General features: G+C 43.4%; 1 protein-coding gene across 1 annotated transcript in view; it reads right to left on the bottom strand.

Annotated features, from left to right (window-relative positions):
• Positions 1-7,548: 7,548 nt before the first annotated feature.
• Positions 7,549-27,491, bottom strand: part of ABLIM2 (actin binding LIM protein family member 2) — a 314,107-nt gene continuing 294,164 nt past the window's right edge. The window contains exon 22 of the mRNA XM_075346854.1: positions 7,549-27,086. Coding sequence (XP_075202969.1) covers positions 26,973-27,086 — 114 coding nt within the window. The 3' untranslated portion in view covers positions 7,549-26,972. The remainder of the gene's footprint in view (positions 27,087-27,491) is intronic.

Raw genomic sequence — 27,491 nt, 5'->3', positions numbered from 1 at the left:
ATCGAGAGGGAGGCAGACAGAGAGGGAGAGAGACAGATCGAGAGGGAGGCAGACAGAGAGAGAGAGAGACAGATCGAGAGGGAGGCAGACAGAGAGAGAGAGACAGATCGAGAGGGAGGCAGACAGAGAGGGAGAGAGACAGATCGAGAGGGAGGCAGACAGAGAGAGAGAGACAGATCGAGAGGGAGGCAGACAGAGAGAGAGAGACAGATCGAGAGGGAGGCAGACAGAGAGGGAGAGAGACAGATCGAGAGGGAGGCAGACAGAGAGAGAGACAGATCGAGAGGGAGGCAGACAGAGAGGGAGATAGACAGATCGAGAGGGAGGCAGACAGAGAGGGAGAGAGACAGATCGAGAGGGAGGCAGACAGAGAGAGAGAGAGAGACAGATCGAGAGGGAGGCAGACAGAGAGGGAGAGAGACAGATCGAGAGGGAGGCAGACAGAGAGGGAGAGAGACAGATCGAGAGGGAGGCAGACAGAGAGAGAGAGACAGATCGAGAGGGAGGCAGACAGAGAGGGAGAGAGACAGATCGAGAGGGAGGCAGACAGAGAGAGAGAGAGAGACAGATCGAGAGGGAGGCAGACAGAGAGAGAGAGACAGATCGAGAGGGAGGCAGACAGAGAGGGAGAGAGACAGATCGAGAGGGAGGCAGACAGAGAGAGAGACAGATCGAGAGGGAGGCAGACAGAGAGGGAGATAGACAGATCGAGAGGGAGGCAGACAGAGAGGGAGAGAGACAGATCGAGAGGGAGGCAGACAGAGAGAGAGAGAGAGACAGATCGAGAGGGAGGCAGACAGAGAGGGAGAGAGACAGATCGAGAGGGAGGCAGACAGAGAGGGAGAGAGACAGATCGAGAGGGAGGCAGACAGAGAGAGAGAGACAGATCGAGAGGGAGGCAGACAGAGAGGGAGAGAGACAGATCGAGAGGGAGGCAGACAGAGAGGGAGAGAGAGTTGGAGAGAGACAGAGAGACACTTATTTACTATCCCGTGCTACAGCTAGTGTTATAATAAAGAATATAAGTATTATAACAAACGATGTGCTGCTGAATATAACTGGAAACCGGGAGGGAATGGCGCTAGTGCAGTCATGGAGCACCCAGGTTAGGATTCATGCATACCGCCTTTTATAAACTCATTGGACTATCTTTGGGTGTGTTTCTTTTTGGTTTACTTTGTATGTTAACTGTGTCAGGTTTTTTGTTGGTATTTAATAAGCTTTTTTGATAATTGATTGGTGTGTGCTCAGTTTTTCTGTATTGTCATTTTTCTTATACATGCTCCTCAACATTGAAAATGCAACATTAGGAACTAAAAGTGGTGAAATGATGGAAGTCACAGGATGAGGAGACATGTTATGATGGATAAATGGAAACATAATTTACAAAACATCTCAATTTATTCAGTTTGGAGTATGAGTGCCATATGTAGAAATCCTCGCACTTACAACGTTGGCTGCTATCAATGAGGTTATTAATGATTTTTTGAGAAATGTTTTGCACTTGGGCAAATCATCAAGATCCCCTGCTGGCAGTTCTCTTTTGTTTCTTGGTGTTGAACAGGATAGAAATAGTATTCATATACCAAAATTTGAACCTAAAAATTTGGATGTAATTCTCACCGGGAGAGCACGGGAGTAATGGATCCACTGGACTGAAGAAGAGCAAACTAGAACAGCTACCAAGTCTTCACTAAACCCACTAGAGGTGGAGATAGACACACTGGTAGGTAGCCGACAGAGGACAGCCCCAGGGGATCAATGGTACCTTGGCAGGCTGGCACCACAGATATGAACACAGACAGTCTCTGATAGAAGAAGCAGCAGCCATTGTTCTGCTTTCAGCTGGGATGGATAGTTGATGGATGATAGTTGTAGCAGCAGTAGTGGACCTGTCAAGCACTGAAACACAGATACGAATCAGGAACAGCACATAGCACTGTAACAGCAGTGGCAGCACACAAAGGGACCTGAGAACTAGCAATGTATAAAACTCATTGCCCAGGCCACTTCCTTAAAGGGAAGGTGCCTTAAATACCTGATGCCTATCACTCATGCTGAGAGGCACTTCCGGGTCAGGGCATACTGGCCCTTTAAGAAATAGGGCGAGTCCATGTGTGCAGTATACGGGCAGTCCCAAGAGGCCTGTGCAGCATGCGCAAGCCCTAGGAGACAGCAGTAGGAACCAGAGACGGAGCAGCCACTGCTGGGTGGCCGGGAAGGTGAGAGTGCCGTTGTCTTTGCCCTTGGTGGGGGGCAGGATAGCATGGGGACACCGGTACTGGCGTTATACTGGTACATTTAAGAATTGCTCCAAGTGACTCTACACATGCCCTAGAATGCCCCCAAATGGGCACTTTTGGCTGTGTCCTTGTTAAGTCCAACACTCTCTGTGGTCCAATAGGCAGTAAATCAGGAATTTTGGGGCCTTAGACCCCACCCCAGACTGCTGAAACCTGAGTAGGCTTTGATATTTCATTTTGCCTCTAGGAACAGCACATTCCTTTGCGTTATCTTTTACAAATAAATCCCGTTATTGATCTTTCTTGAAAAGTCCAATCATTAAATCCCATTAAATCCCTATAAATAAGATAATACAGACAGGCTTAGCTTCCAACATGTTCCTCATTATGTTCCAGTAACGTTCCACATGTCATGTCAGCAGCCTCCGTTTCACGCTTTCTGATGCTTCAATTGTGTAAATATTCACGTTCTAAATCCTTTATGAAAAAAAGCGTCTGTTTATGGCGGTGACCGAAAAATTTGCAGTATGATCCAAGCTAAACATATCCATGTGGTTATACAGGCTGCACCCCCCATCTGTTTACACAATGTATATAATACGTCTATCCGGCTTAAGTTTATTTTCATAATAATAGGATTGTTTGTATCAAAATCACATTCTTAATCTGCATAGTGTAAAGCTGGTGTCACACTAAGCGACAGCGACAACGACGTCGCTGTTACGTCACCATTTTCGGTGACGTAACAGCGACCTTGTAAGTCGCTGTTAAGATCGCTGCTTAGCTGTCAAACACAGCAGAAGCAGCGATCATAACGTCGCTGTGCTACATGTGCAGAGAGCAGGGAGCCGCGCTTAGCGCTGGCTCCTTGCTCTCCTAGGTACAGTACACATCGGGTTAATTAACCCGATGTGTGCTGCAGCTACATGTCAGTGCAGAGAGCAAGGAGCCGCGCGCACTGCTTAGCGCTGGCTCCTTGCTCTCCTTGCTACAGTATGCATCGGGTTAATTACCCGATGCGTACTGCAGCCACATGTCACAGTGCAGGAGCCGGCACTGGCAGCAAGAGCGGCGGAGGCTGGTAACCAGCGTAAACATCGGGTAACTAGGGAAAGGTCTTCCCTTGGTTACAGCTTACCGCAGCTGCCAGTGCCGGCTCCTGATCGCTTCATTTCGTCGCTCTCTCGCTGTCACACACAGCGATGTGTGTGTCACAGCGGGAGAGTGACGACCAAAAAATGAAGCTGGACATTCAGCAACGACCGGCGACCTCACAGCAGGGGCCAGGTCGTTGCTGGATGTCACACACAGCGACAGCGACGGGACGTCGCTGCAACGTCACAGAAAATGGTGACGTAGCAGCGACGTCGTTGTCGTCGTCGTTATGTGTGACACCAGCTTAACATGCCCTATTAACTATCCATAGGAGACGACCTGCCAGTCCATTTTATTAAGTATCCTAAAAAAAGTAATAAGAGGGTACACATTAACTGGCGCCTCATCATTAATTCTTCCCATGCCTTTTTAGCTCAATGGAAATCCCCCCAAAAATACCCCCAAAGTGCGAAAATAATAGGTCTAAAATATTTTCCAACACCGAAGTTTACAGTGAAGTAAATAAGTATTTGATCCCTTGCTGATTTTGTACGTTTGCACACTGACAAAGACATGAACAGTTTATAATTTTAAGATTAGGTTAATGTTAACAGTGAGAGATAGAATATTTAAAATAAAATTCAGAAAATCACATTATATAAATTCTATAAATAAATTTGCATTTTGCAGAAAGAAATAAGTATTTGATCCCCTACCAACCATTACGAGTTCTGGCTCCTACAGACACTTAGATGCTCCTAATCAACTCGTTACCTGCATTGTAGACAGCTGCCTTACATTGTCACCTGTACAAAAGACTCCTGTCCACAGACTCCATTAATCAGTCAGACTCTATCCTCTACAACATGGGCGAGACCAAAGGGCTCTCTAAGGATGTCAGGGACAAGGTCATAGACCTGCACAAGGCTGGAATGGGCTACAAAACCATAGGTAAGACGCTGGGTGAGAAGGAGACAACTGTTGGTGCAATAGTAAGAAAATGGAAATAATACAAAATGAATGTCAATTGACATCGATCTGGGGCTCCATGCAAAATCTCACCTCGTGGGGTATCCAGCGTCATGAGGAAGGTGAGAGATCAGTCTAAAACTACACGGGGGGAACTTGCTAATGATCTCAGGGTAGCTGAGACCACAGTCACCAAGAAAACCATTGGTAACACATTACGCCTTAATGGCTTATAATCCAGCAGTGCTCGCAAAGTCCCACTGTGTCACGCTCCCAGTCCGACCGCGCCGCTCACCACCTGTGGCTCCAACCCCTGGGATACCTGCTCCACGCCGAGCCCACTCTCCTGCTACCCCGTCCAGACCTTTTCCCCGTCGGCTCCGGATCCGCGCCGCTCACTCACTGCAGCCACCTGCGCTCCAGCGTCCTGCCTCTCCTCCTGTGGTCTCGGCTCTGACTTCTGGGTTGCGGGCCTCACACATGCACACTAGGGGGCGCACTCGTGCACTCACTTAGACTTAAAGGGCCAGAACAGCTGTCCGGAATATCACTAATAAGTAACCTTGGGTATTTAATACTTGCTACTCCCCATGGCTAGTGCTTATTCAACGTGTCCCTGGAGCTTGTCTATTGTACCAGTTGTACAGGTCCCTCTATGCCTGTGCTTGGTGTAACTCTGTCTCTACTTGCAGATCCTGAATACTGTTCTGAGCACACACTCCAGCCTGATCCCAGTAACCTGCTCCAGTATCTGGTTCTGGACTTCAGCCTGATCCTGCTAACCCCTTCACGACCATGGACGGATCTTTCCATCATGGATCGTGTCCCGGTAAGCCCCGCCCCCTGCCGCGGGCAGGCGGCGTGGATCGGCACACATATCAGCTGTTTTCAACAGCTGACATGTGTGCCTACATGTTCCGAGTGGAATCGCATTCCACCCGGAACATTAACCCCTTAGATCTCGCTGCCAAAGTCTGGCAGCGAGATCTATATGCGCGCGGCCATGTTTTTTACTTACCGCCGCCCCCTCCGGACGTCACGTGAGTGATCACGTGACATTCGGTGGTTGCCATTGTAGCACAGGGTCATGTGATGACGCCTGCTGCTATGAAGTTTCACTTTCATTCTTCCTCGGCCCGGAGCAGAGGAAAAAAGAAAGTGACTATTTCTGCTGTTTACAGCGGTATAGCTGTCATCAGCAGATAGCGATCAGCAATCGGATTGCTGATTGCTATAGCCCCCTAGGGGGACTAGTAAAATAAAATAAAAAAAATAAAAAAAAAGTTTTAAAAAATTAAAAAAAAAACAAAAAACCTAAAAGTTCAAATCACCCCCCTTTCCCCCATTGAAAATTAAAGGGTTAAAAAATAAATAAATATACACATATTTGGTATCGCCGCGTTCAGAAATGCCCGATCTATCAAAATATAAAATCAATTAATATGATTGGTAAACGGCGTAGTGGCAAAAAAATTCCAAACGCCAAAATTACGTTTTTTGGTCGCCGCAAGTTTTACGCAAAATGCAATAACAGGCGATCAAAACGTAGCATCTGCGCAAAAATGCTACCATTAGAAACATCAGCTCGAGACGCAAAAAATAAGCCGTCACTGAGCCATAGATCCCAAAAAATAAGAACGCTACGTGTTTCGGAAAATGGCGCAAAACGTGCGCCACTTTTATTGGACAAACTTGTGAATTTTTTTTAACCCCTTAGATACAAGTAAATCTATACATGTTTGGAGTCTACAAACTCGCACCGACCTCAGGCATCATACCTACACATCAGTTTTACCATATAGTGAACACTGTGAATAAAACATCCCAAAAACTATTGTGCCATCACACTTTTTTTGCAATTTTTCCACACTTGGAATTTTTTTGCTGCTTTCCAGTACACCATATGGTAAAACTTATGGTTTCATTTAAAAGTACAACTTGTCCCGCAAAAAACAAGCCCTCATATGGCAAGATTGACGGAAAAATAAAAAGGTTACGGCTCTTGGAAGAAGGGGAGCAAAAAACAAAAACGCAAAAACGGAAAGTGCCCCGGGGCTGAAGGGGTTAACCTGCACCAGCCTCCGCCTTCGGACCTCAGCCTGATCCCTTTAACCTGCACCAGTCTCTGCTCTGGACTTCTGCGTAATCCCGTTAACCTGTACCTGGTCCAGATCGGATCCTGCATCCAGTGACTCTTGCTGATCCCGGCTTCTGTGCATCTAGGCCCTCTGCAGTTACGACCGACAGTCCCTGTATAGGGGTTCGCTCGAGGCGGCGTCGCAGGGGAGTCCGGTTCATGGTCCAGTGGGTCCACTCCCAGGACTATCCTTACACACTGCAGAAGAAGAACCTTGTGCAGCCAGCCTGTCTGAAGTTTGCCAATGAACACCTGGATGATTCTGAGAGTGATTGAGATAAGGTGCTGGGGTCAGATGAGACAAAAGTTGAGCTCTTTGGCCTTAACTCAACTCACTCGGTTTGTAGGAAGAGAAATGCTGCCTATGACCCAAAGAACACCATCCCCACTGTCAAGCATGTAGGTGTAAACTTTATGTTTTGGGGGTGTTTCTCTGCTAAGGGCACAGGACTACTTCACCGCATCAATGGGACAATGGATGGAGCTATGTACCATAAAATCCTGAGTGACAACCTCCTTCCAGGACATTAGAAATGGGTCGTGGCTGGGTCTTCCTGCACGACAATGACTCAAAACATACAGCCAAGGCAACAAAAGAATGGCCCAAAAAGAAGCACATTAAGGTCATGGAGTGGCCTAGCCAGTCTCCAGACCTTAATCCCATAGAAAACTTATGGAGGAGCTGAAGCTCTGAGTTGTCAAGAGACAGTCTCAAAATCTTAATGATTTAGAGATGATCTGCAAAGAGGAGTGGACCAAAATCCCTCCTGACATGTGCGCAAACCTCATCATCAACTAAAAAAAAAATCTGACTGCTGTGCTTGCCAACAAGGGATTTGCCACCAAGAATGAAGTCATTTTTGGCAAAGGGATTAAATACTTATTTCTCTCTACAATGCAAATTAATTTATATAATGTGAGTTTCTGGGTTTTATTTTGGATTTTCTATCTCACTGTTAAAATTAACCAACCCTTAAAATTATAGACTGCTCATGTCTTTGTCAGTGGGCAAACTTACAAAATCAGCAAGGGATCAAATAGTTATTTCCTTCACTGTACGCATGTATTAAGTGCGCAGTGTCCCAATAACACAAAAGGCAGAAAGTGAGTGAAAGATCTTTATTTTTGTAGCACATGGTCATCATCTGCACTGCAAAATAATCAATCACAGAACGAAATATCAAATGCAGAACCGTCTTGTGTCGTTTACCTGTACAGTGAAAAGAAAGCGGATTACATTGTATCAATAGGAAGATATTGATCTACTGCAGTGAAGTGGAGTCTGGACTGTAAAATGCCATCGGTGCTATACTGTTATGTATATCGGGGTGCAGATCGGCAACATTGCTCCGTAGAAACCACACAATCGCTTGTCATTGAGCCCATGCTGACGGAACAAGACTACAAAACGGATTGCATACATTCAATGAGTAGAAAATGAAACGTATCCATAAATATACATTTCCTTCGTTTTAATGGAACCGTCTCTTTGTCCGACCGTGACAAAGCCATGAGGTTGGATTTTCGTTACATGCTTGGGGATGAGATTTGCAGGCAGGACCTGGCTACATGGCATTGCACCGCAAAAAGAAGTGGCTTTTATATTGTACATGCCGAAATTACGCAGTGATAACTCTGTCGATGTGCGGAGATGGCTTAGATTACTAGAATGTGGCAGAATAAGGAATATATATGCCCTATTATAAGCCTAAAATGCCAGAATTTCAATGCTTTTGTCTTTTTTTATTACTTTTTTATGTTGTGGCTCAGTTTTTTGTTTATCTTTTAATTTGAGGCCTTTTTAAAATCACTTTTTTAGGTTTTCTTTGTTGTTTTTTCTTAGTTCGGCTTTGTAGGAAGGGGTCTAGGTAGTAGAGATGCTTTCAAATGTTTCATCATATGCGACTTTATCAGTTTTATTTTTTTACATACATTTATTCTTCTTTTATGCATGACAGAATTTTTTTGTTTTGCTCAGTTTTTAAAATATTTGGCAAAACGTGAAGCTTTTTTGAACTTAAAAGGTGCAAAGACAAAAAAAGTCAAAATTTTGTCTTTATTTCTGTTCATGACCAACCTGCTCTGTATTGAGGCAAAAGATACAAGACAAAACAAAAAGCGACTTTGAAAAAACAGAGGCGATGAATCGAGAGCAAAAAGAAAGACTGTAAAACTGATGAACCGTGGGCACCGTTTTTAAATAATTTGGTGCAATTAACGGCAATACAAGACAAGAAAAGGTGATTTAAAAAAACAAAAAACAAAAACACAAATGATAAATCAGGGCCATAGAGTTCAATGATAAGCTTCTGGTTATGTACAGCCGCCACTAGAGGGAGCTAACTACATACTGGATGATTATTGAATTCTATGTGACAACAGAATGCAGTTAGGCTCCCCCTAGTGGTGGCTGCAGACAGCAAGAAGTAGTGATTTATCAGGGGAATTAGAGTTTTGTAGCAAATATATATACATATATATATATATATATATATATATATATATATATATATATATACATACACCGTATTTGTTGGCTTATAAAACGCACCGGATTATAAGATGCGCCTCACATTTACAGAAAGAAATGTAAGAAAGAAATAAAGGGGTCCGTCTTACAATCCGGTGGTCTCTTACCAGGGGTGGGGGGGGGGGGGAGATGGCAGCTGTGGTGCAGCAGGTCATAGGAGGCAGGGGAGGAGGTGGAGCAGGTCGATGCTGAGGGCAGTGTGGGTGGTGAGGCCGGCGGGTTTCCTGGACGCCGTGACGTAGGCAACTTCCAGAAACTATCGCCAGTGCAGGCTTCAAAGAAATGATTCTCGGATTCGGCGTGTGCGCAGATTGAGTAATCGGCTCAATGACAAGCCAAGATCTCATCTGCGCACGCGCCACCTCTGGGCGCCATTTTCCTTAAGGAGGGAGATCAATGGGCCGGAGGTAGTGCATGTGCACATAGCTCCATCTGTGCTGCGCCGCCTCCGGGCGCTATTATTTGAAGGATACCTGTGCTTCACCGCCCAACGTATGTCCCAGCACAGCCTGGCGCAAGCCCAGCACAGCAACCCGCAGGCCCCAGCATAGCGCTTGCCTCCTGCGAAACCTCTTCACCGCCTCCTGATAAGGTGCATTCGGATTATAAGACGCACCCCTCATTTTGCTCCCAATTTTTTGGGGAGGAAAAGTGTGTCTTATAATCCGAAAAATATGGTAAATCTCTGACCGCTATAAAAAAATTGCCCAAAACTTTGGACCTAAAAGTTTGTTTAAATTACTTTCGCCATCACAACTGAACCTACATTTTGTGATCAGGGCGGTTTGTTTCATTTTCAAAATGTCATAACTGTGACTTACATTTTTTGTGCATGTGGAAACAACAAGAATACAGGAGTCTGTCACCACTATGAAAGTGAAATGAAATGAAGGAGCACGTGACAGACCTTGAGTCTTCAGCTGAGTTGACTTAAGTAAGGATCCATTATCTAGAACTGTATTAACCCCCTGGGGAAATGTTATTTTGACCCAAGTATACGGCAATTTGAAACAAGATAGATGGATGCAATTACAGAAATCATAAAGATGCAATTGAGAAGGTGAAAAACAGGAGTCAAGACATTCTGGAGAAATGGCCCGAGTGATTATAATAATGATATCTGACCAGACTATGATTAATGTGTCGCAGTGGAACATTACAATTCTTTCTTTTTTGTGCATAACTCTGCCCTCTGCTGTGCCAGCTTAAATCAGTGGAGGACGGGAGTAACAACTGTTCTCGGCACATTTCTGGCAAAATAAAAAGCATTGTCACTTTTCAAGCCCATTTAAAGGGACTCTGTCAGCAGATTTCTGCAATGTAACGTGAAGACAGCATGCTGCAAGTGCTGAAACAGAGACTTCCGCTCTGTGTCTGTTGTCTCACAGCCTTTTTTTGTTTACCTGTAATGTTAGCTTAAGCATCTTATCTTTATCATTAGTGGGTCTCAGCAGCTCATGAGTTATAGTCTGACTCTGCCCCCTCTGTGATTAGCAGTTTCTGTCTATGGAAATGTACACTGAAAGCCTGGTGTGGGCGGGGGCAGCTCTCTCAGCTCTGTTACATGAAAAATCTCAAATCTTTCACTGTGTCAGAACGGCTGTAGCCACTAATCTAAGTGATACATCGTTGCACTCAGGATCTCTTTGCCTACATCATGCTGCTCTCAGATGAGATACCAAAAACCTGCTGACAGATTCCCTTTAGTTCAAATCTTAAATAAACTAAATGTAACTCATTATGAGAACCTCTACTCTAAGGGCATGTGCACACAACAACTTTTAGATGCCGGCATACCCAAGACACTTCAGGAAAACACTAAAAGGTAGGGTGCGGCGTCACAGCGACGTCACACGGCAGCCGTCCAATAGAAGCGGAGGGGTGGAGATGAGTGGGACGTAAACACCCCGCCCACCTCCTTCCTTCCGCATTGGCGGTCGAGGCAGGTTAGGAGATGTTCGTCGCTCCTGCGGTGTCACACACAGCGATGTGTGCTGCCGCAGGAACGAGGAACAACATCGCTAATTCGAAGAGAACGACCTTTTGTTTTAGGACGACCTCTCAGCGGCAAACAATTTTGTCTGCTTTTGCGATCGTTTTAGGTCGCACATAACTGTTACACGCTGCAATATCGTTAATGACGCCGGATGTGCGGTACAAACAATGTGACCCCGACGATAAATCATTAACGATATCGTAGCGTGTAAAGCCCGCTTTAGGGCATATGGACACAACGACTTTAAGAAGCCGGCATACCCACACTGATTTTGAAGGAGAAGACACGTCAGGAAAACACCAAAAGGTAAGGTTTTTCACATCTTTGAAATCTTTTCTGACATCTTCTCAGACATCTTTTGCGGCATTTAAAAAAAACCAAAACAAAACAGCAAAACTATATACAGTATACTTTAACATAGCGGCTGCTTCTAAACAGAAGCTTTCAGAACAATAGTCAGGACACTTTTATGAGTCTCTTCATACGTTTCGGAGGCTCAATCAATTCAAATAAGTGATAGAAGACTTATAGAAGAATTCATTTTAACATTGCTCTACATATATTTGTTCTTTTTTCAGCACTTTTTCAGGTGGGATCAAGGCAGAATCCATCTAAAAAAGACCTCATGTACACATAGTCTTACAATTTTGGAATGATGTTAAGTCATACCAAGAAAATCTTTAACACTTGAGGTCTTTGGATTGCAAAAATTAAGATTGTGAATAGTTAAAAAAAAAAAAAAAAAAATATGGCTTCTTTCTTCTGGAAAAAGTGTCAGGTCTGCTCATGGTTGTGTCTGGTATTGCAAGTCAGCTCCAATACAGTAAGCAGAGCTAAGGCTGCTTTCACACATCCGGTTTTTGCAGTGCGGCTCAATACCCATGCAACGGATGCGGCGAAAAAAACGGATCAGTTGCATAAGTTCTTCCATGCGACCCGTCCGTTTTTTGACGGATGCGGCTTGATACTGAGCGTGCGCAGTGCAAAAAACCGCATCCGGCCGCCGGATGCGATTTTTGCCACGGGACACCACATCCGGCGTCCATAGGCTTGCATTGTAAATCGCGCCGGATCCGGCGCGATGCAGTTTTTTCACCGCACAAAAAAAGTGCCAGGAAACGTTCCATCTGATCGCTGCATGGGCTAAATATGCCACATCCGGCAAAAAACGGACGCAACGCAAGGCCATGCGGCACAATACGGCGCTAATGCAAGTCTATGCGGAAAAAACGCAACCGGCGGCAAAAAAAAACGGTTGCGTTTTTTTCTGCAAAGCGACGTATTGTGCCGCACTGCAAAAACCGAAAAGAAAAAGCCGCCATGTTTTTCTAATTTAGTACAACCCCTTTATTTCATGGTTTCTGCCATGCATGAGCAAGATACTACACAAGTCAGGCGTTAATAACTTGCTTCACACAGTCTTATGGCCAAGGTAAACCTAGGACACACAAGCAGGAATCCTCCATAGAATATTATAGATCTTGTTCCAGATTTTAGTAAACTTTGATGGGATATAATCTGAAGATGATATATAGACAAGGTTTTTGGAAGCAATCTACCAGCTGGGCTTGTTTGGCCGTGTCTTCACATTCTTATTTACGGGTCTCTCTGCGGCAGGTAATAAGATTCTTTTACAACTACAAATTTATGTTTCATAAGATTCTATGATATAATAGAAAAATCATGAAAGTTATTTTTCAACATATGGCTTAAGTCTGATAATCATGTATGGCCATTGGCCATCAATCCCCTTCCACCAACACCATCACATTTTTCACTTCGATACATAAGGCCAGGAGTGCAATAAAAATGACCAACATCAGCAAAGCCAGATTATTACTACGTAATGTCAGGTATATACATGACAGTAGGGGAGGACTGAGCCTGAGGTTGGCCATACAGTTGTCAACTGATCTCCAAACATATTCATGCTTAGCTCAGTAGGAAGATGGGGTAAATCTAGCCATACATGTGCGAAAACTGTTGGCCGAACATTCGTTTTGCAGATGGCCATCTCCCCCAACTTCCCCATACACTTGAGTACTCGACTTTGCCGAGAGGCCGAGAGTTCATGTGTTTTCAATGAGGAGAGGGGAGACGCCTTTGTAGCGACTTATCTTCCCTGAAATAAAAGGATCAGGTGTTAAAATTCCAACCACCCAATCCTTCTTTCCTCAACATTATCTCTGGGGGGAGAATCATGTGACCCCACACACATTAGAAGGTCTGCAAGACCCATCGAAATTGGTGTGTTTGGCACACTTTAATCTAACGTGTTTTGTAACTTTAAGCCACTGCTACAATCCTCTGGTAGTGGCTTATCTCCGAAAAAAAAAAAAGGATGGGACATGTTGAAATCCAACTGCCCGATCCTCATCTCGCAGAACATCCAGTAGAGTCGGGAGGCTCCCATATAATGCTCAGCTAGTCTTTTGGAAATCAGCATGTTGGGTCAATACCTATAATGTGTACGACCAAACATAGTAACGGTTAGTTAGTCAGTTGCTAGTTGTCATAACCATGGACACCTAAAGGCCGCTTTACACACTGCGATATCGGTTCCGATATCGCTAGCGTGGGTACCCGCCCCCATCTGTTGTGCGACACGGGCAAATCGCTGCCCGTGCCGCACAACATCGCCCAGACCCGTCACACATACTTACCTGCCCGGCGATGTCGCTGTGACCTGGCGAACCGCCTCCTTTCTAAGGGGGCAGTCCGTGCGGCGTCACAGCGACGTCACTGAGCGGCCGCCCAATAAAAGCGGAGGGGCGGAGATGAGCGGGACGTAACATCCCACCCACCTCCTTCCTTCCGCATAGCGGCCGGGAGGCAGGTAAGGAGAGGTTCCTCGTTCCTGCGGTGTCACACGGAGCGATGTGTGCTGCCGCAGAAACGAGGAACAACCTCGTTACTGCTGCAGTAACGATTTTTGAGAATGGACCCCCATGTCACCGATGAGCGATTTTGCACGTTTTTGCCACGGATGCAAAATCGCTCATAGGTGTCACACGCAACGGCATCGCTAATGCGGCCGGATGTGCATCACCAATTCCGTGACCCCCAACGAGTTCGCATTAGCGATGTCGTAGCGTGTAAAGCCCCCTTAAGGACCTACAATGCCCTGAACATGAGGTAAGAGACATAGTGAATCAGAAGAACTATATTATATTTCTAATTGGAGGTATTTGCTAATATTATCATTTTAACCAATTATTTTTTTATTAATTTTCATTGAAACATCAATAATGTATTCAGCATATATCTTGAAAACACATTGCTTACTGTTTGTGCTAATATTATTATTATTACACCTACCAAATATTAGGATAGGATCTTGGAGATGGGAATATCCCTTTAAGGTCCATTAATATTAACTCTATCCTATTTATAGGGGCACTATATGCCTATATTTTACATGCCCTATATGCACAATAAAGTGACTAAATATTTTATACAGATTTTGTTGCGTATTATTAAAAAAGAAATGATCAGAACAACCCTTCATTTTAGAATATTTTTACTACACAGTGGCCCTTTAGCAACAGTCAATGAGAAAGGTTTTCAAGCATAAATTGCTTGAGGAAATGTCTATTTTTATTTTTTTTCCGATCCTGAATCACTTTAAAGTATTTTGTTGACATTTTCTGTAAACATTTGTTTTAGCATTATGTTGGGGGTTTTTTTTGGCATTTTTAAAGCATTTTTTGGCAACTTTCAGTCTTTTTTTACATCCATTATGAATAAAACGCTAGGATTTTTTAAGTTAAAATATTGACGTAAAGCTCAAATAGATGCCCAGGGCATTTTTTTTTTAGCCTTCTCATTGGCTTGTATCGTAAAGTATTAAATGTCTACTAGTGGAAAACACCTGAAGAATGGACCTGTCATTAGTAGAGATGAGCGGACCCTTGGAACTTCAGTTCGGCGAGTTCAGCCAGACTTTACGATAAAGTTCGATTTGGGACCCGGACTTGACCTGAACCCCAATGGAAGTCACTAATTAGGCAATTTGGGTTTCTGCCCACATGCAGCCAGTAATAAACAGATCACTTCCTGGGGTAGGTGGACAGAGTTTTTCCATTTTTTGTCTTTTTGGTGCACACTACATCTAATCACTCTGTTGTCACCCCCGGTGTGAGCCGATCAAACACTGCAACTGTATCGCACTGGGCTGAGCACCGAGTGTACCCGAGCACAGCGATGCTCGTGTGAGTGGTTTGCATACGTAAAGTACCCGAACTCTAAACCCAAACGCTTTATTTTTTGCAAAGTCTGTGTTTGGAACGAACACCGAATTCCGAACCTCAGGTTTGCTCATCTCTAGTCAATACTTAGCGATGAAACCCTGAACATATGAACAGAACAGAAGTTGAGCATTTTGAGCATGCGGATTGCTCAACAAATGCCCAAATAATAAACGTAGTATGACTATACCCTAAGGAGATGCTCCTATCGGGACAGTCAAAATAATTATCCTCATCATCATATCGTTGTGTGTGGATCTGTGGATCCCAATTTAGGGTCAATCCATAGCCAGCACTAACTGCATTGCAAACATAGAATCAGGAGAACCGGAGTCTAAAGGCTGCTTTACACACAACATCGCTAACGAGATCTCGTTGGGGTCACGGAATTCGTGGCGCACATCTGGCCTCGTTAGCGACGTCATTGCATGTGAAACGTACGAGCGACCGCTAACTATGCAAAATACTCACCTAATCGTTGATCGTTGACATGTCGTTCCTTTCCCAAATATCGTTGCTGCTTTTGGATGCAGGTTGTTCGTTGTCATTGCGGCAGCACACATCGCTATGTGTGACACCGCAGGAACGAGGAACAATATCGTACCTGCGGCCGCCGGCAATGAGGAAGGAAGGAGATGGGCGGGATGTTTGGCCCGCTCATCTCCGCCCCTCCACCTTCTATTGGGTGGCCGCTTAGTGACGCCGCTGTGACGCCGAACGAACTTCCCCCTTAAAGGAGAGATTGTTCGGCGGCCACAGCGACGTCGGTGAAAAGGTAATAGAGTGTGACGCTGCCGTAGCGATATACGGCAGCGATCACCCCATGACACGCCACCGGCATGGGCGGGTGCTATCACTTGCAACATCGCTAGCGATGTTGCAGCGTGTAAAGCCCGCTTAATATAGTGCAAAAAGGAATATTTGATGTTGGTACCAGAAAAGTGTTTTGTACCCACTTGGGTTACATATTCCTTTCCCCAGATTGGGGTAATTTTAATATATTCTGTGATGACACATAATGTATGTATGATTCACTTTTCTGGTACCAACATCAAATATTCCTTTTTCAGGTTCATGGATGCACATTATATTTAATCAGTGCTGTACATTTATTATTATTCTGGGGTCCACTCGCAGGGGATTTTTCCCCTCAATGCTGTTTTTAGTGTCTTCTTTACCATGGCCACTTCCTCTTGGATCTGTTTTGTATTCTACAATAAATATTTGTGATACATTTTTGCACTATATTAGACTCCAGTTCTCCTGATTCCATCCTATCGGGACGACTAGATTTCAATATGAGAGTGATGATTGAATTTCACACTTGCCCTTTAAGTATCACAGTCTGGCAAAGAGTTAACCCAGGCGGGTATAAAAACCATGACGCTATTTTCAAATTGACACCATTAAACGGAGTCAAATACATATCTGATTGTCTTGTGCTCTTTGGGCAACATTCAATAACATGCTTATTCCTTCCTCTCAGCACTTTCTTAGAAAACAGATTAACCATCTCCAGATGTGATTCATCCCACGGCGCTAGTCCCTCAGGTTATCTCATTAATATCCTTGTAACGTTCAGCTTCAAGCTTCTTAAAAGGGAATCGGTCATATTTCTTTTCCATGGCATATGGCTGATCGTCTCAATATTTGTGGTTGTTTATATTGAGGTCAATGTGGAAAAGGGCACGGCTGTTCTCCTGGTGGAGGGATGCGGGCACTGTACACAGATTAGAGACAAGCTGACGCCCAATCTATCCGATACTATGTGCTGAGTGAACTAGCATAAGGATTAAATTCAAGTGATGGTACACTTGGCTAACGAGCTCACTGTATCATATAGAAGCGTATAGCTATGCATTGTATAATGAATGCACCATATAGGGATAATATGGGATTATATGGGTCACATGAATTCACAGTATAGGGGCCTGATGAGTAAATCTTATCACATCAATGTATGCATCTTGTCAAGGTCACCTTATAATCATCCTATAGAAGCATAGATGCGTTGGAGTCATATATATATATATATATATATATATATATACACAGTATATATTTTATATATACAGTGTATATATATATATATATACACACATTATCTAACAGTGATATGAGTATCCATTATACATATGTTATAGGAAATTCACATTAGGACTGGCATGAATCCATCTTACAAAGGAGACACAAGATGCATGATATAGTAGCGGTATAGCAATGTGACCACTACCCCAGCTCACTGGCGGACACAGACCCTGTGCAAAAAACACTATGTGAGCCCTTTTCAGTCCAATAATTCATCAAAATGTACCATTCCACCTGCTTTACAGGTAGAAGTGAGCCCCTTTAACTCTTACGGCTGCACAGGTTGCACTAGTGATCTGTCCGCCTCTATTACAACTCCTGTAATAGAGTTTCCCTCCATAGAAATCATATGCAGACACTATAGATAAATTGAGGAAAAAGGTAAAGATTTATGTCATTATGGTACTTAAAGGGGTTCTCCAATGAAAATAAGTTATCACCTATCCATGGTATATCGGTGGGGTCTGACTGCGGGACTCACCAATTGGCAGAATGAGGCACTTTATCCCTAGTGGCACTGCATATGATTAGCTGAAGCCCCATTTATTCCCCATGGGGGGCTCAGCCTTTCCTAGAGAATGAATGGAGCGGTTTCGAGCATCCAACCTGCCACGCCATTTGCAACGAGGATGAAAGTGCCCTGTCCAGGTATAAAGATTCCCCGTTCTGCCAAGCGGTCAGGGTCCCAGCAGTCAGAGCTACACTGATCAGTGGGTGGATAGGGGATAATTTGTTTTCACTGAACAACCCCTTAAGTGGAGCAATTTTAGACCTAAACTTATGGTTGTTTTATATTTTTAATATATAATCTCTCAAAATGCCCCCCCAACATATCACCATGAATCATGATTAGTGCACGGCTGCTTATCCCCAGAATATTGCCCTAATGAGTGCCAGATATGCTGCCAATAAAATAGCAACATTCCCAAACCTCCTGTTAAACAATGTGATGAAAAATGTGCCCCCCTAAAATGATGTGCTTAGTGACGCCCACATGATGCACATCCATAGTCTTTGAGACTATTTGGCTCTTACAGAAGGTCTATCCTTTCCTGAGTCTCTGGGGCCTTCCGGGTGAGTAATGGCCTCATTCGACAGGACGATCAAGGTTATTCAATGACTGCAGCCATTAAAAAAGACGATCCACAGTCGTTTACTAGACTGTTTACACCGACTGAAGATCAGTCTCCGAGCACAGACCGACCGGTAGTACGTTATCAGCAGCACATCACATGCCGATGATGATTCTACAACATTTTGCTGACTCGTTGGGTATTTGCTGGCCTATTTAGATGGACCTATAATCAGGAAAGACTGTTCTTATGAAGGTTTGTTCACTGATTGTTGACTAATCTAAAGGCTGCTTTACACGGTACGACCGATTGTGCAATTTCACAATCGATCGTACCCGCCCCCGTCCTTTTTGCGTCACAGGCAAATCGCTGCCCGTGTCGCACAAAGTCAGTAACCCCCCGTCACACGTACTTACCTCTCGTGTGACCACGCTGTGGGCGGCGAACGTCCACTTCCTGGAGTGGGAGGGACGTTCGGCGTCACAGCGACGTCACACGGCCGCCGGCCAATGGAAGCGGAGGGGCGGAGATGAGTGGGACGTAAACATCCCGCCCACCTCCTTCCTTCACATAGCCGGCGGCGGCCGCGTGACGCAGGTGAGCTGCTGTTCATCGTTCCCGGGGTGTCACACGGAGCGACGTGTGCTACCCCGGAAACAATGAACAGCTAAATTAAACGATATTATGGAACCTAGCGAGCAGTACCCGACTCACGATTTGTGAGCGATAGTGTGTCGCTAGGAGGTGTCACACAGGCCGGCATCGCCAGCGATGCCGGATGTGCGTCACAAAAACCGTGACCCCGACGATCTATCGCACGATAGATTGTCTGGTGTAAAGCAGACTTAAAGGGTTCTTCATAAACCATCTATGAAAAACTACAATCTACCTTCAAAAAAAGAGGCTGTTTAGAAAAACGTTGACGTTAGCTCCAATATTATCCCAATATCTTCATAGAATTGATGAATGTTCAATATTCACATTAGACTAAATTCTACAATCTCACTTTATTTAGTCACCTGGTGAACAGTTTATAGACTCGGTCATATCCTTCTAGAATTCATTAATTAATTTAATATTGATAGTAAATATTTTATTCCCTATTTATATTAATAGTTACAATATTATGGTTATATAATTATTATCACAAAACCAGAAACCTCTGTAAAATACATTTATATTTGATTTTTAATTTACTTTTTTTATTTCTTAAAACATCCACAGTAGAATAAATTGTGCTATTTATATATTATACTCTATATATGTATTTATATTATTTTATATATTAAGCTTTATATAGTCAGATTTATAGAATCTTTGTTGTAAATAGATAAAACATATTATTTAGGCCTCTGGCCTGGATATTTGGCAGTGCCGCTATGTGGTAGTAATAAAGGCCGCTGTGTACATTGGGTAAAGATCAATTGAAGTTGACGAATTCGGCAAGACTGTCCAACCAATTGATATGTTTGGGGGCCTCCCGACTCTTCCATGACATGATGGGAGAAGGATCGGGTAGTTGGGTACTCAACATCCAAAACTTTTCAGGAAAGATTTGCTGCGGTCACAGGAGTTTGGCAGCGGATTTCTCTTCTCTCCGTGCCTTGGCCTAGCCGGTCGTCCATTGTATGGCGGAGTCAGGAGAGATGAATGTTCAGTACTGTTATTTTATGTTTATGGCCATCTTTACATCTCCCTTCACATGTCCAATATTTACCCATTGTCTCTATCAAACCTGCCCATGATAGTCTATGGGCTTTTTCACATGCCTATCTTATTTTTTTTTAAGACATTTCTACTTTAACACTAGAAGTCCCAGAAATTTCGAGCTCCCTCCTGAAGTCCCGAAAGAGGGTCAAATGCAACTTAGTCCAAACTGAATAGAACTAACTAGAAACTAAATGGGTAAACTCAATGGAAAACAACAACCTCCTGTGGTGCGACAGTAATGGCCTTAATTACAGAACAAAAGACGGTGATTATAGGAAGTTAGCTAAAATCCTTCAGGTCATTCGATCCGTCTCTGGGTTCCAAAGGTAGAAATGTTAAATGACCCCTCTCTGGGACTTCTAGTGTTAAAGGGAAGTTGTCAAGTGTAAAACTGCTATTATCCTGCAAATATGGGGTTAATCTGCAGGTTAATATAGTTCTGAAAGTGTCCGGCACCTGTACTTAGAGCCCCGCTGCCGGGAGGAAATTAACCTTAATCCTCCTGGCAGTGTTTGGGTTTCTGTCATGGGGGCAGCGCCGGCACAAGTTCAGTCATTACTCACTGTTAGATGAAAAAAGGCTTTAACTGCGCCTCCTGCACTCGCTGATAGCCACTCAACATTAGAATCAGCTGTCAGTCAGTTGCGGTTACAGTCGCCACCCTCCATACACAGAGCAGTGACTGAATCCCCGCTGGCACCACCTCCATGACTGAAACCTGAATGTAATCCTCCCAGCAGTGCTCAGGTTTCAGTCATTGGAGTGGCGCTGGCACGGGTTCATTGACTGCTCAGTGTAAGGTGAACAAAGGCTTTAACTGCGCCCCCTGCACTCACTAATAGCCTCTCATCATTAGAAACAGCTGCCAGTCAGCGCGAGAGGTGCGGTTACAGCACAGAGTGGTGACTGAACCTGCGCTGGCACCGCCTCCATGACTAAAACCTTGAATACTGCCAGGAGGAATAAAGTTCATTACCTCCTGGCAGTGGGGTTTCATGTGATGGCACTGGGCAGGTTCAAACTCTATTAACCTGCAGATTAACCCAATATCTGCAGGTTAATAGCATTTTACACATGGTAGGTTCCCTTTAAGTGAATGGGTCCATAAAAACATACTGACAGCAACCTTGGATGCCATCCACGTTGCATCTGTTTGCTGTCCATTTTTAACTGACTGGATTCCCGTAGAAGTTTCAGAAACCTCTGAATTTTTTCTTTCTCATATGAAAAGCAGAGTTGGAGGAAAATTCATTTGAACAGGAAAAAAAAAACGCTTTGATGTCTTAAATCCACAAGGAAGAAGAGAGCAGCATGTGGATGAGATTTTAGAAATCTTATTCACTTTGGTGGTACAGTAAACGTCAGCAAAATTCCAATAAAATCACGCTGGAAAAAAAGCAACGTGTGAACAAGGCCTTAAAAACTTGATCTCAACTTCTGAAGGCCATGAGAGCTGAATCTGTCACAAAAAGTTGGGGAAAATTAAGACGAACTAACTGATAATACTGGTTAACAATTGTAGTATTAAGAGTGCTTTACACGCTGCAACATCGCTACCAATATATCGTCGGGGTCACGTCGTTAGTGACGCACATCCGGCACCGGTAACGACATCACAGCGTGTGACACCAAGGAGCGATGATCAATGATTGCAAAATCGTTCAAAAACGGTGATCGTTGACACGTCGCTCTTTTCCTTAATATCGTTGGTGTTGCAGGTACAATGTTGTTCGTCGTTCCTGCGGCAGCACACATCACTGTGTGTGACACCGCAGGAACGACGAACATCTCCTACCTGCATCCACCGGCAAAGCGGAAGGAAGGAGGTGGGCGGGATGTTACGTCCTGCTCATCTCCACCCCTCCGCTTCTATTGGGCGGCCGCTCAGTGACGTCGCGGTGACGTCGCTGGGACGCAGAATGCACCTCCCCCTTGAGGGAGGGATTGTTCGGCAGTCACAGCGCCATCGCTACGTTCGCTACGGCAGCGATCACCAAATATCGCACGGACAACGGGGGCGGGTGCTATCGCGCTCGACATCACTAGCAATCGCTAGCGATGTCACAGCGTGTAAAGCACCCTTTAGTATTGACTGAACTACCAATTTACTAAGTTAAAAGATTGATGGCACTTCCTAACACGCAAGTGTGAACAGGTGCTATACGGCGAGCACACAAAGGCCAACATGTTGGCATTGTAATACTCCACCTCCCCCAATGAGCTCATTGAGCTTGCACATGAGATGCAAAAAGGCCATAATTTTAGCCTGAAAGGTTTACGTTCTGATACAAAATATTAGCCTTTGAGTCACTGATCTTCCATGATCTCCTCCTTGAAATAGCAAAATTATCATGTCCTCCATTGTATCTTATGATTATCTTATATAAATGATCAATTTCCTATTGATTGCAGCATAATGAGTGCTAATACATTCATACACAAATGCACAAAAGCTTGCAAGCCCAGATAATTATTAGCGATGTGACTTTCAATGGAAACTACCAGTTACATAAAATCTGCTGGCATAGGGAGTTGGTTGCCACATTACAAGAAAAATCATACTTAAAGGGTTGGCCACTACTTCTACATTGATGGCCTATCGTAAGATAGGCCATCAATGTCTAATCGGCCATGGTCTGACATCTGGTACCCCAGCCGATCAGCTCTACTCTGTGTCGGCGGCGGCAGCAGGTGACCGGAAAAGCTCAGTTCCGGGTACTCCAATGAATGGGAGGTGGATGTGCAGTACCCATGTTATGGACACGATTATATGAAGATACCCAAAATAACAGTACTCAAAATGGCAATTGCACTGTTTACCGCACCCATGTCTGCATTCAGAAATCATAAAACATTGTGTGATTCATGCTGATTCAGCTCATTATCTGTATGATTTTCTTTCTTTCTTGCAGCCTGAGGCCTCTGCCACACATACGTTAAAATCACACACGTATTTTCCCTGCATGTTGCGTTTAGTAAGTACGTGTCTCCGGTACGTGCGGACCACGTGTACTCTACGTGTGCTATCCGCGATAACACACGGAGAACTGGTAATCTGCATACTCACATGGTCCCTGGCGTCGCTGTCCGTGGTGCTGATCTTCGGTCTCCAGCTCTGCCGACTCCCCGCTGCTGCTGCTTCCGGCCGCAGTGAAGTGGATATTAATGGAGAATAATGAGCGGCGGTCGGCAGCAAGTGACAGCAGCGGCAGAGACAGGAGGGTTGGAGAAGGTGAGTAAAGTTTTGTTTTTTTCTCTGACATGTGAGTTTTCTCCGGCGCGTGTCACACGGGACCACATACACACTACATCCGTGTGGTACGGGTGCGAGTCGTGTGACACCCGTGATGTCGGAGAAAAACGAACATGTCAGCGTGAGAAACTCATGGACACACGTAAGGACGGAACGGACACACATTCTGTTCCAATATATTTACGTGTGTCCAAACCATTAGGAATACATAGGTCCACGTGTGCCCGTGTCTCCGGTACGTGAGAAAACTGTCAAACACGTACCGGAGGCACAAACAAGTGACAGAGGCCTGAGCAAAAGTAAAATAATATGCACCCTTGAATTGCATGCAAAAAAATTTGCTAAAAGTATTTTAAGTTCCTCAATAAACTCACTCTTGTTCCTCTTTTGACCAAAGCACTTTGGACTCTGCGGACCCCGCTATCAGTTTATACGGTAGCTACGGAACTGAGTATTTCCGGCTGCCTGCTGGTGTTACGAGCACCGAGAACAGCTGATCGGCGGGGGTGCTGGGTGTCGGACCCCGGCTGATCAGACACTGATGAACTCTCCTAAGGATAGGCCATCAATGTTAAAGTAGTGGACAACCCCTTTAAAGGAGTTGTTAATTTTTTTTTAAATTAAATTCATAAATTTGGGGCTAAACTTTATTTTAGTAATTCAGTTTCATTAAAAAATGTACTTTTATATTCTTCTTGTTTCCCTGCACATTCACGTTTGGTGTGGTTACAGGTCAAAAATCCACTGAGACAGATAAAAAAGTCAGAACCTGTCATATGAGAATGAGCTCCCTGACAGATTCTTAGTTAACTCATTCTGCAGCAAATGGGTTTCATTAAAAATTGTTGCACTGTTTGCTTTCTGTAGCCTAATTACAAAAATGATTTTTAGACCAAAAAATACATGCATTTATTTAATTTAATTTAGAGGTGGACAACCTCTGTAAAATAAAGGGGCAAATAATAATACTGGGCAAAAGAAAATAAAATATAATCTAAGTAAACTTTTTTTATATATATACAGAGCTTGGAAATTGGAACACAAAATAGGAAAGAGTTGAATTTATATAAGGAAATGTGCTCCCTCTAGAGGACCTAGAGATGAACTGCATCATTACCTGTGGCTTAAGAAAAAAAAATCAGGAATTTTTCATCCAATTCTCTTCTTTATCATACACAATCACAAACGGAGAAATTTCAAGTTGGTCTCATACAGCCGAATATACTCCCTGACAGAAGTTCTGTCGCTTATCCAGGTTATGTAAATAAAAGCTTATAACCTGACTTTAAATTCATCCATTGGTTTTATAAATTACTCTTTTGAAAGCTGAAACCCTCCCAAACTTGGTTTAGGTTATGAAAATAAAGTTGCTTCAAAGCTGAAATATTGATCATTTAATGAACACAGAAAGGTCAGATTTTGGCAAGACAAAAGTTTTGTCGCCTTGTCATATAATGCAAAAATCCACCCTGAGACCAAAGCCTTGGTTATCAAGAGGCTAAAGACCAGATCCACTGCAAAGAAGGCTGGCACCTTTAATGTGCCTCAGCGTCAAGTAATAAGAATTAAAAAAAGATTTGATGAGACTAGATATGTTTTTGACAAGCCCAGGTCTGACAGACCCCGCAAGACAATTGCTCAAGGAGGAAAGTTTGTTGGTTAGAAAATCCAAAGCCAGGGCCTCTTCCACTGCAGCAGAGCTCCAACAGGCCTGGTCACCTCAAGTCCCTGTGTCAACTAGAACAGTTTGTAGGATTCTGTCTCGAAATGGCCTCCATGGTAGAATCAGTGTACAAAACCTAAGGTTAAATTCACACTTAATAATCCGACGAAACAAATCAAGCAAGAACTCTGCAGATTTCATCCCCAAATCATTATGGTCCTTTCTGGGGGGGGGGGGGGGACACTAAAAATGGTGTTAATAGTGATGTTTATGCCTCATGAATTATTTAATTTGTGCCTCTTTAGATAGTTTTACTTATTTTTGGATTTATGGCTGTGATTTTCCTTACTCAGAGCTAATTTTGCGCTAATTTATAATTTTTAGCAATTTTTTGAAATGTCGAAGTCACATCAGCCAGGTCCACATGCAGTGGAGGTATACTGGATGTAGGATTCACCAAGATCTCAACAAAAAAATATTTGCAGAAAATTCCAAGACAGTAATTGACATGGTGTGGACCTTTGCAGTTGCCAATAGGTCCAAATTTGTCAGAATTGTCCTGAATTTTTGGAAACAATCCCAGCAAATCTGCACAGCTACTGGGCCAAAAAGTATGTTTCTATAAAGCAAAAAAGAGGACAACCTGACCTGTTTTTAGACATTTTGGGGATGAACTTAAACATCCATATGGCGCCTAGACTCATTAGTAAATATGGATTTGGTTTGCACAAAACTGTTGGTAAAATTCGCAGGTTTTCTGTCTTATGTAAATGTAACCAATACAGTCTGCTAAACCCCAGATTAAATTACTGTTATAAAATAAAAATCTAATGACAAAATGAAAAATTATCAGGCCGATTCATCATTTGCAGTTTCTTAAGTCACTTCTCTTTTTTTTTTTGTCTTGCAGTTTTTCTTGTTTTTTGTTGTTTTTTTTTGCGACAAATTCTTTAAACTGTCTGATGAATTTCGCACAGAATAATAAAGTATCCTCTATTTGTTTTTTCTGTAACCTTTTTTTTTGCTACTTTTTAATGCAAAAATTCACCTGTACAGAATAAAACTCCAGAGTAGACTTGCAGTGCATCTTCCCAAAATGTTTGTGACTTTTTTAAAAAAAATTGCAATTGATGAATCAGTCGAAAACATCCGGGATTCCCAAACCCCGTTCACACTGATAAACACACAAAAAAATAGGTGATGTAAAACATATACAAGAGGCTTAAAAAAAATAAAAAAAAAAAAAATCGCAAATAAAAAAAAAATAAAGCGGAGATTAAAAATGGGAAAAACACACAAAACTAGAGCAAAAAAAGGCGCAAATGCAATAATGAATTTGGGAATTTGGCCCAAAGAGTTTGTATATTTTCGCTCGGTGGTTTTCTAGCTCTGCCACCAATGATTTCCTATGACGCTGTTATCATTGTGCTGTTATAAAGTGTGATAGCTTATAGATATCTGTGAGCATGAGAAGAAGAATTAGCTAATTAGCGGATTTCCAAGCCACATAGACTATAAAATAAATAATTTTGGAAGCAAATATGCCTGAGAATCCCGGCCATTAAATAATATTGTAATAATGCCCGGGTGTAGCAAGCACAGGCTTATGATGGTACATATGAAAAGTTTTGCTATCAGGTTAGTCAAGCTTTGATCTCCGTGATAAACCACATAGAAATGAATGCTAGCATGGCTTACATGCGAGTCTTTGGCCCTCGTGTCGTTTGATTGTGATGAGAATTATGGCTACATGGGTTATACATACAGTTGTACCCCTGACATACCGCGGTGGGCGTTACAGTGTTCTAGGGCAGGTAGAAATATAGTAAATAAAGCAACATTGGCAGACGTTGGCATGTTAGAAGATGACGGGAGAACTCGCTGGCCCCATAGAACAGTCTTGCCTCGCTCTTCCAGGAGTCATTGGTAACGTTACAGATGGCAGTTCTGTTAAGCGGCTGGCATAGGCTAGAAAAGCAGAGCCTTCTTCTTCAGGTCGTTCCTCTTCCATAACGCCAAGCGATCAAATTTCTCGATGTTCATCCCAAAGACGTTTTGGAAATCTTCTGTTGACAGGTGTCTCTTCATTATGGTCATGAAAGAAGAAACAATGAAAATCTTGTTAGACATCTTCATTAAGACGGTGCCCAAGTTTGCATATTAGAGTATTCTTATTAATTGGGGTCCTGCTTCCCAAACAATCACACACTTCTCAACATTGAAAATACAATACTAAGGAAAAGACATTGTCTTCTGGAAATCACAGGTTGGGTAGACCTGTTAATCATGTGCAAATGATGGAAAAATGGAACCAAATTTTCAAAACATCTCGATTTATTCAGTATAGAGTATGTGCGCCACACACAGAAATCCCCGCACTTACAACTTGGCTGCTATCTATGAAGTTATTAATGGTTATTTGAGAAATGTTCTGCCACTCTGAATGCACTTGGGAAAATCATCAAGATCCACTGCTGGCAGCTTCTA

Source organism: Anomaloglossus baeobatrachus, chromosome 1 (genome assembly GCF_048569485.1).
Source record: "Anomaloglossus baeobatrachus isolate aAnoBae1 chromosome 1, aAnoBae1.hap1, whole genome shotgun sequence".
In the NCBI taxonomy this organism is placed as follows: domain Eukaryota; kingdom Metazoa; phylum Chordata; class Amphibia; order Anura; family Aromobatidae; genus Anomaloglossus; species Anomaloglossus baeobatrachus.
The sequence above is the reverse complement of the archived record's forward strand: the minus strand, read 5'-3'. Positions and strand labels throughout refer to the sequence as shown.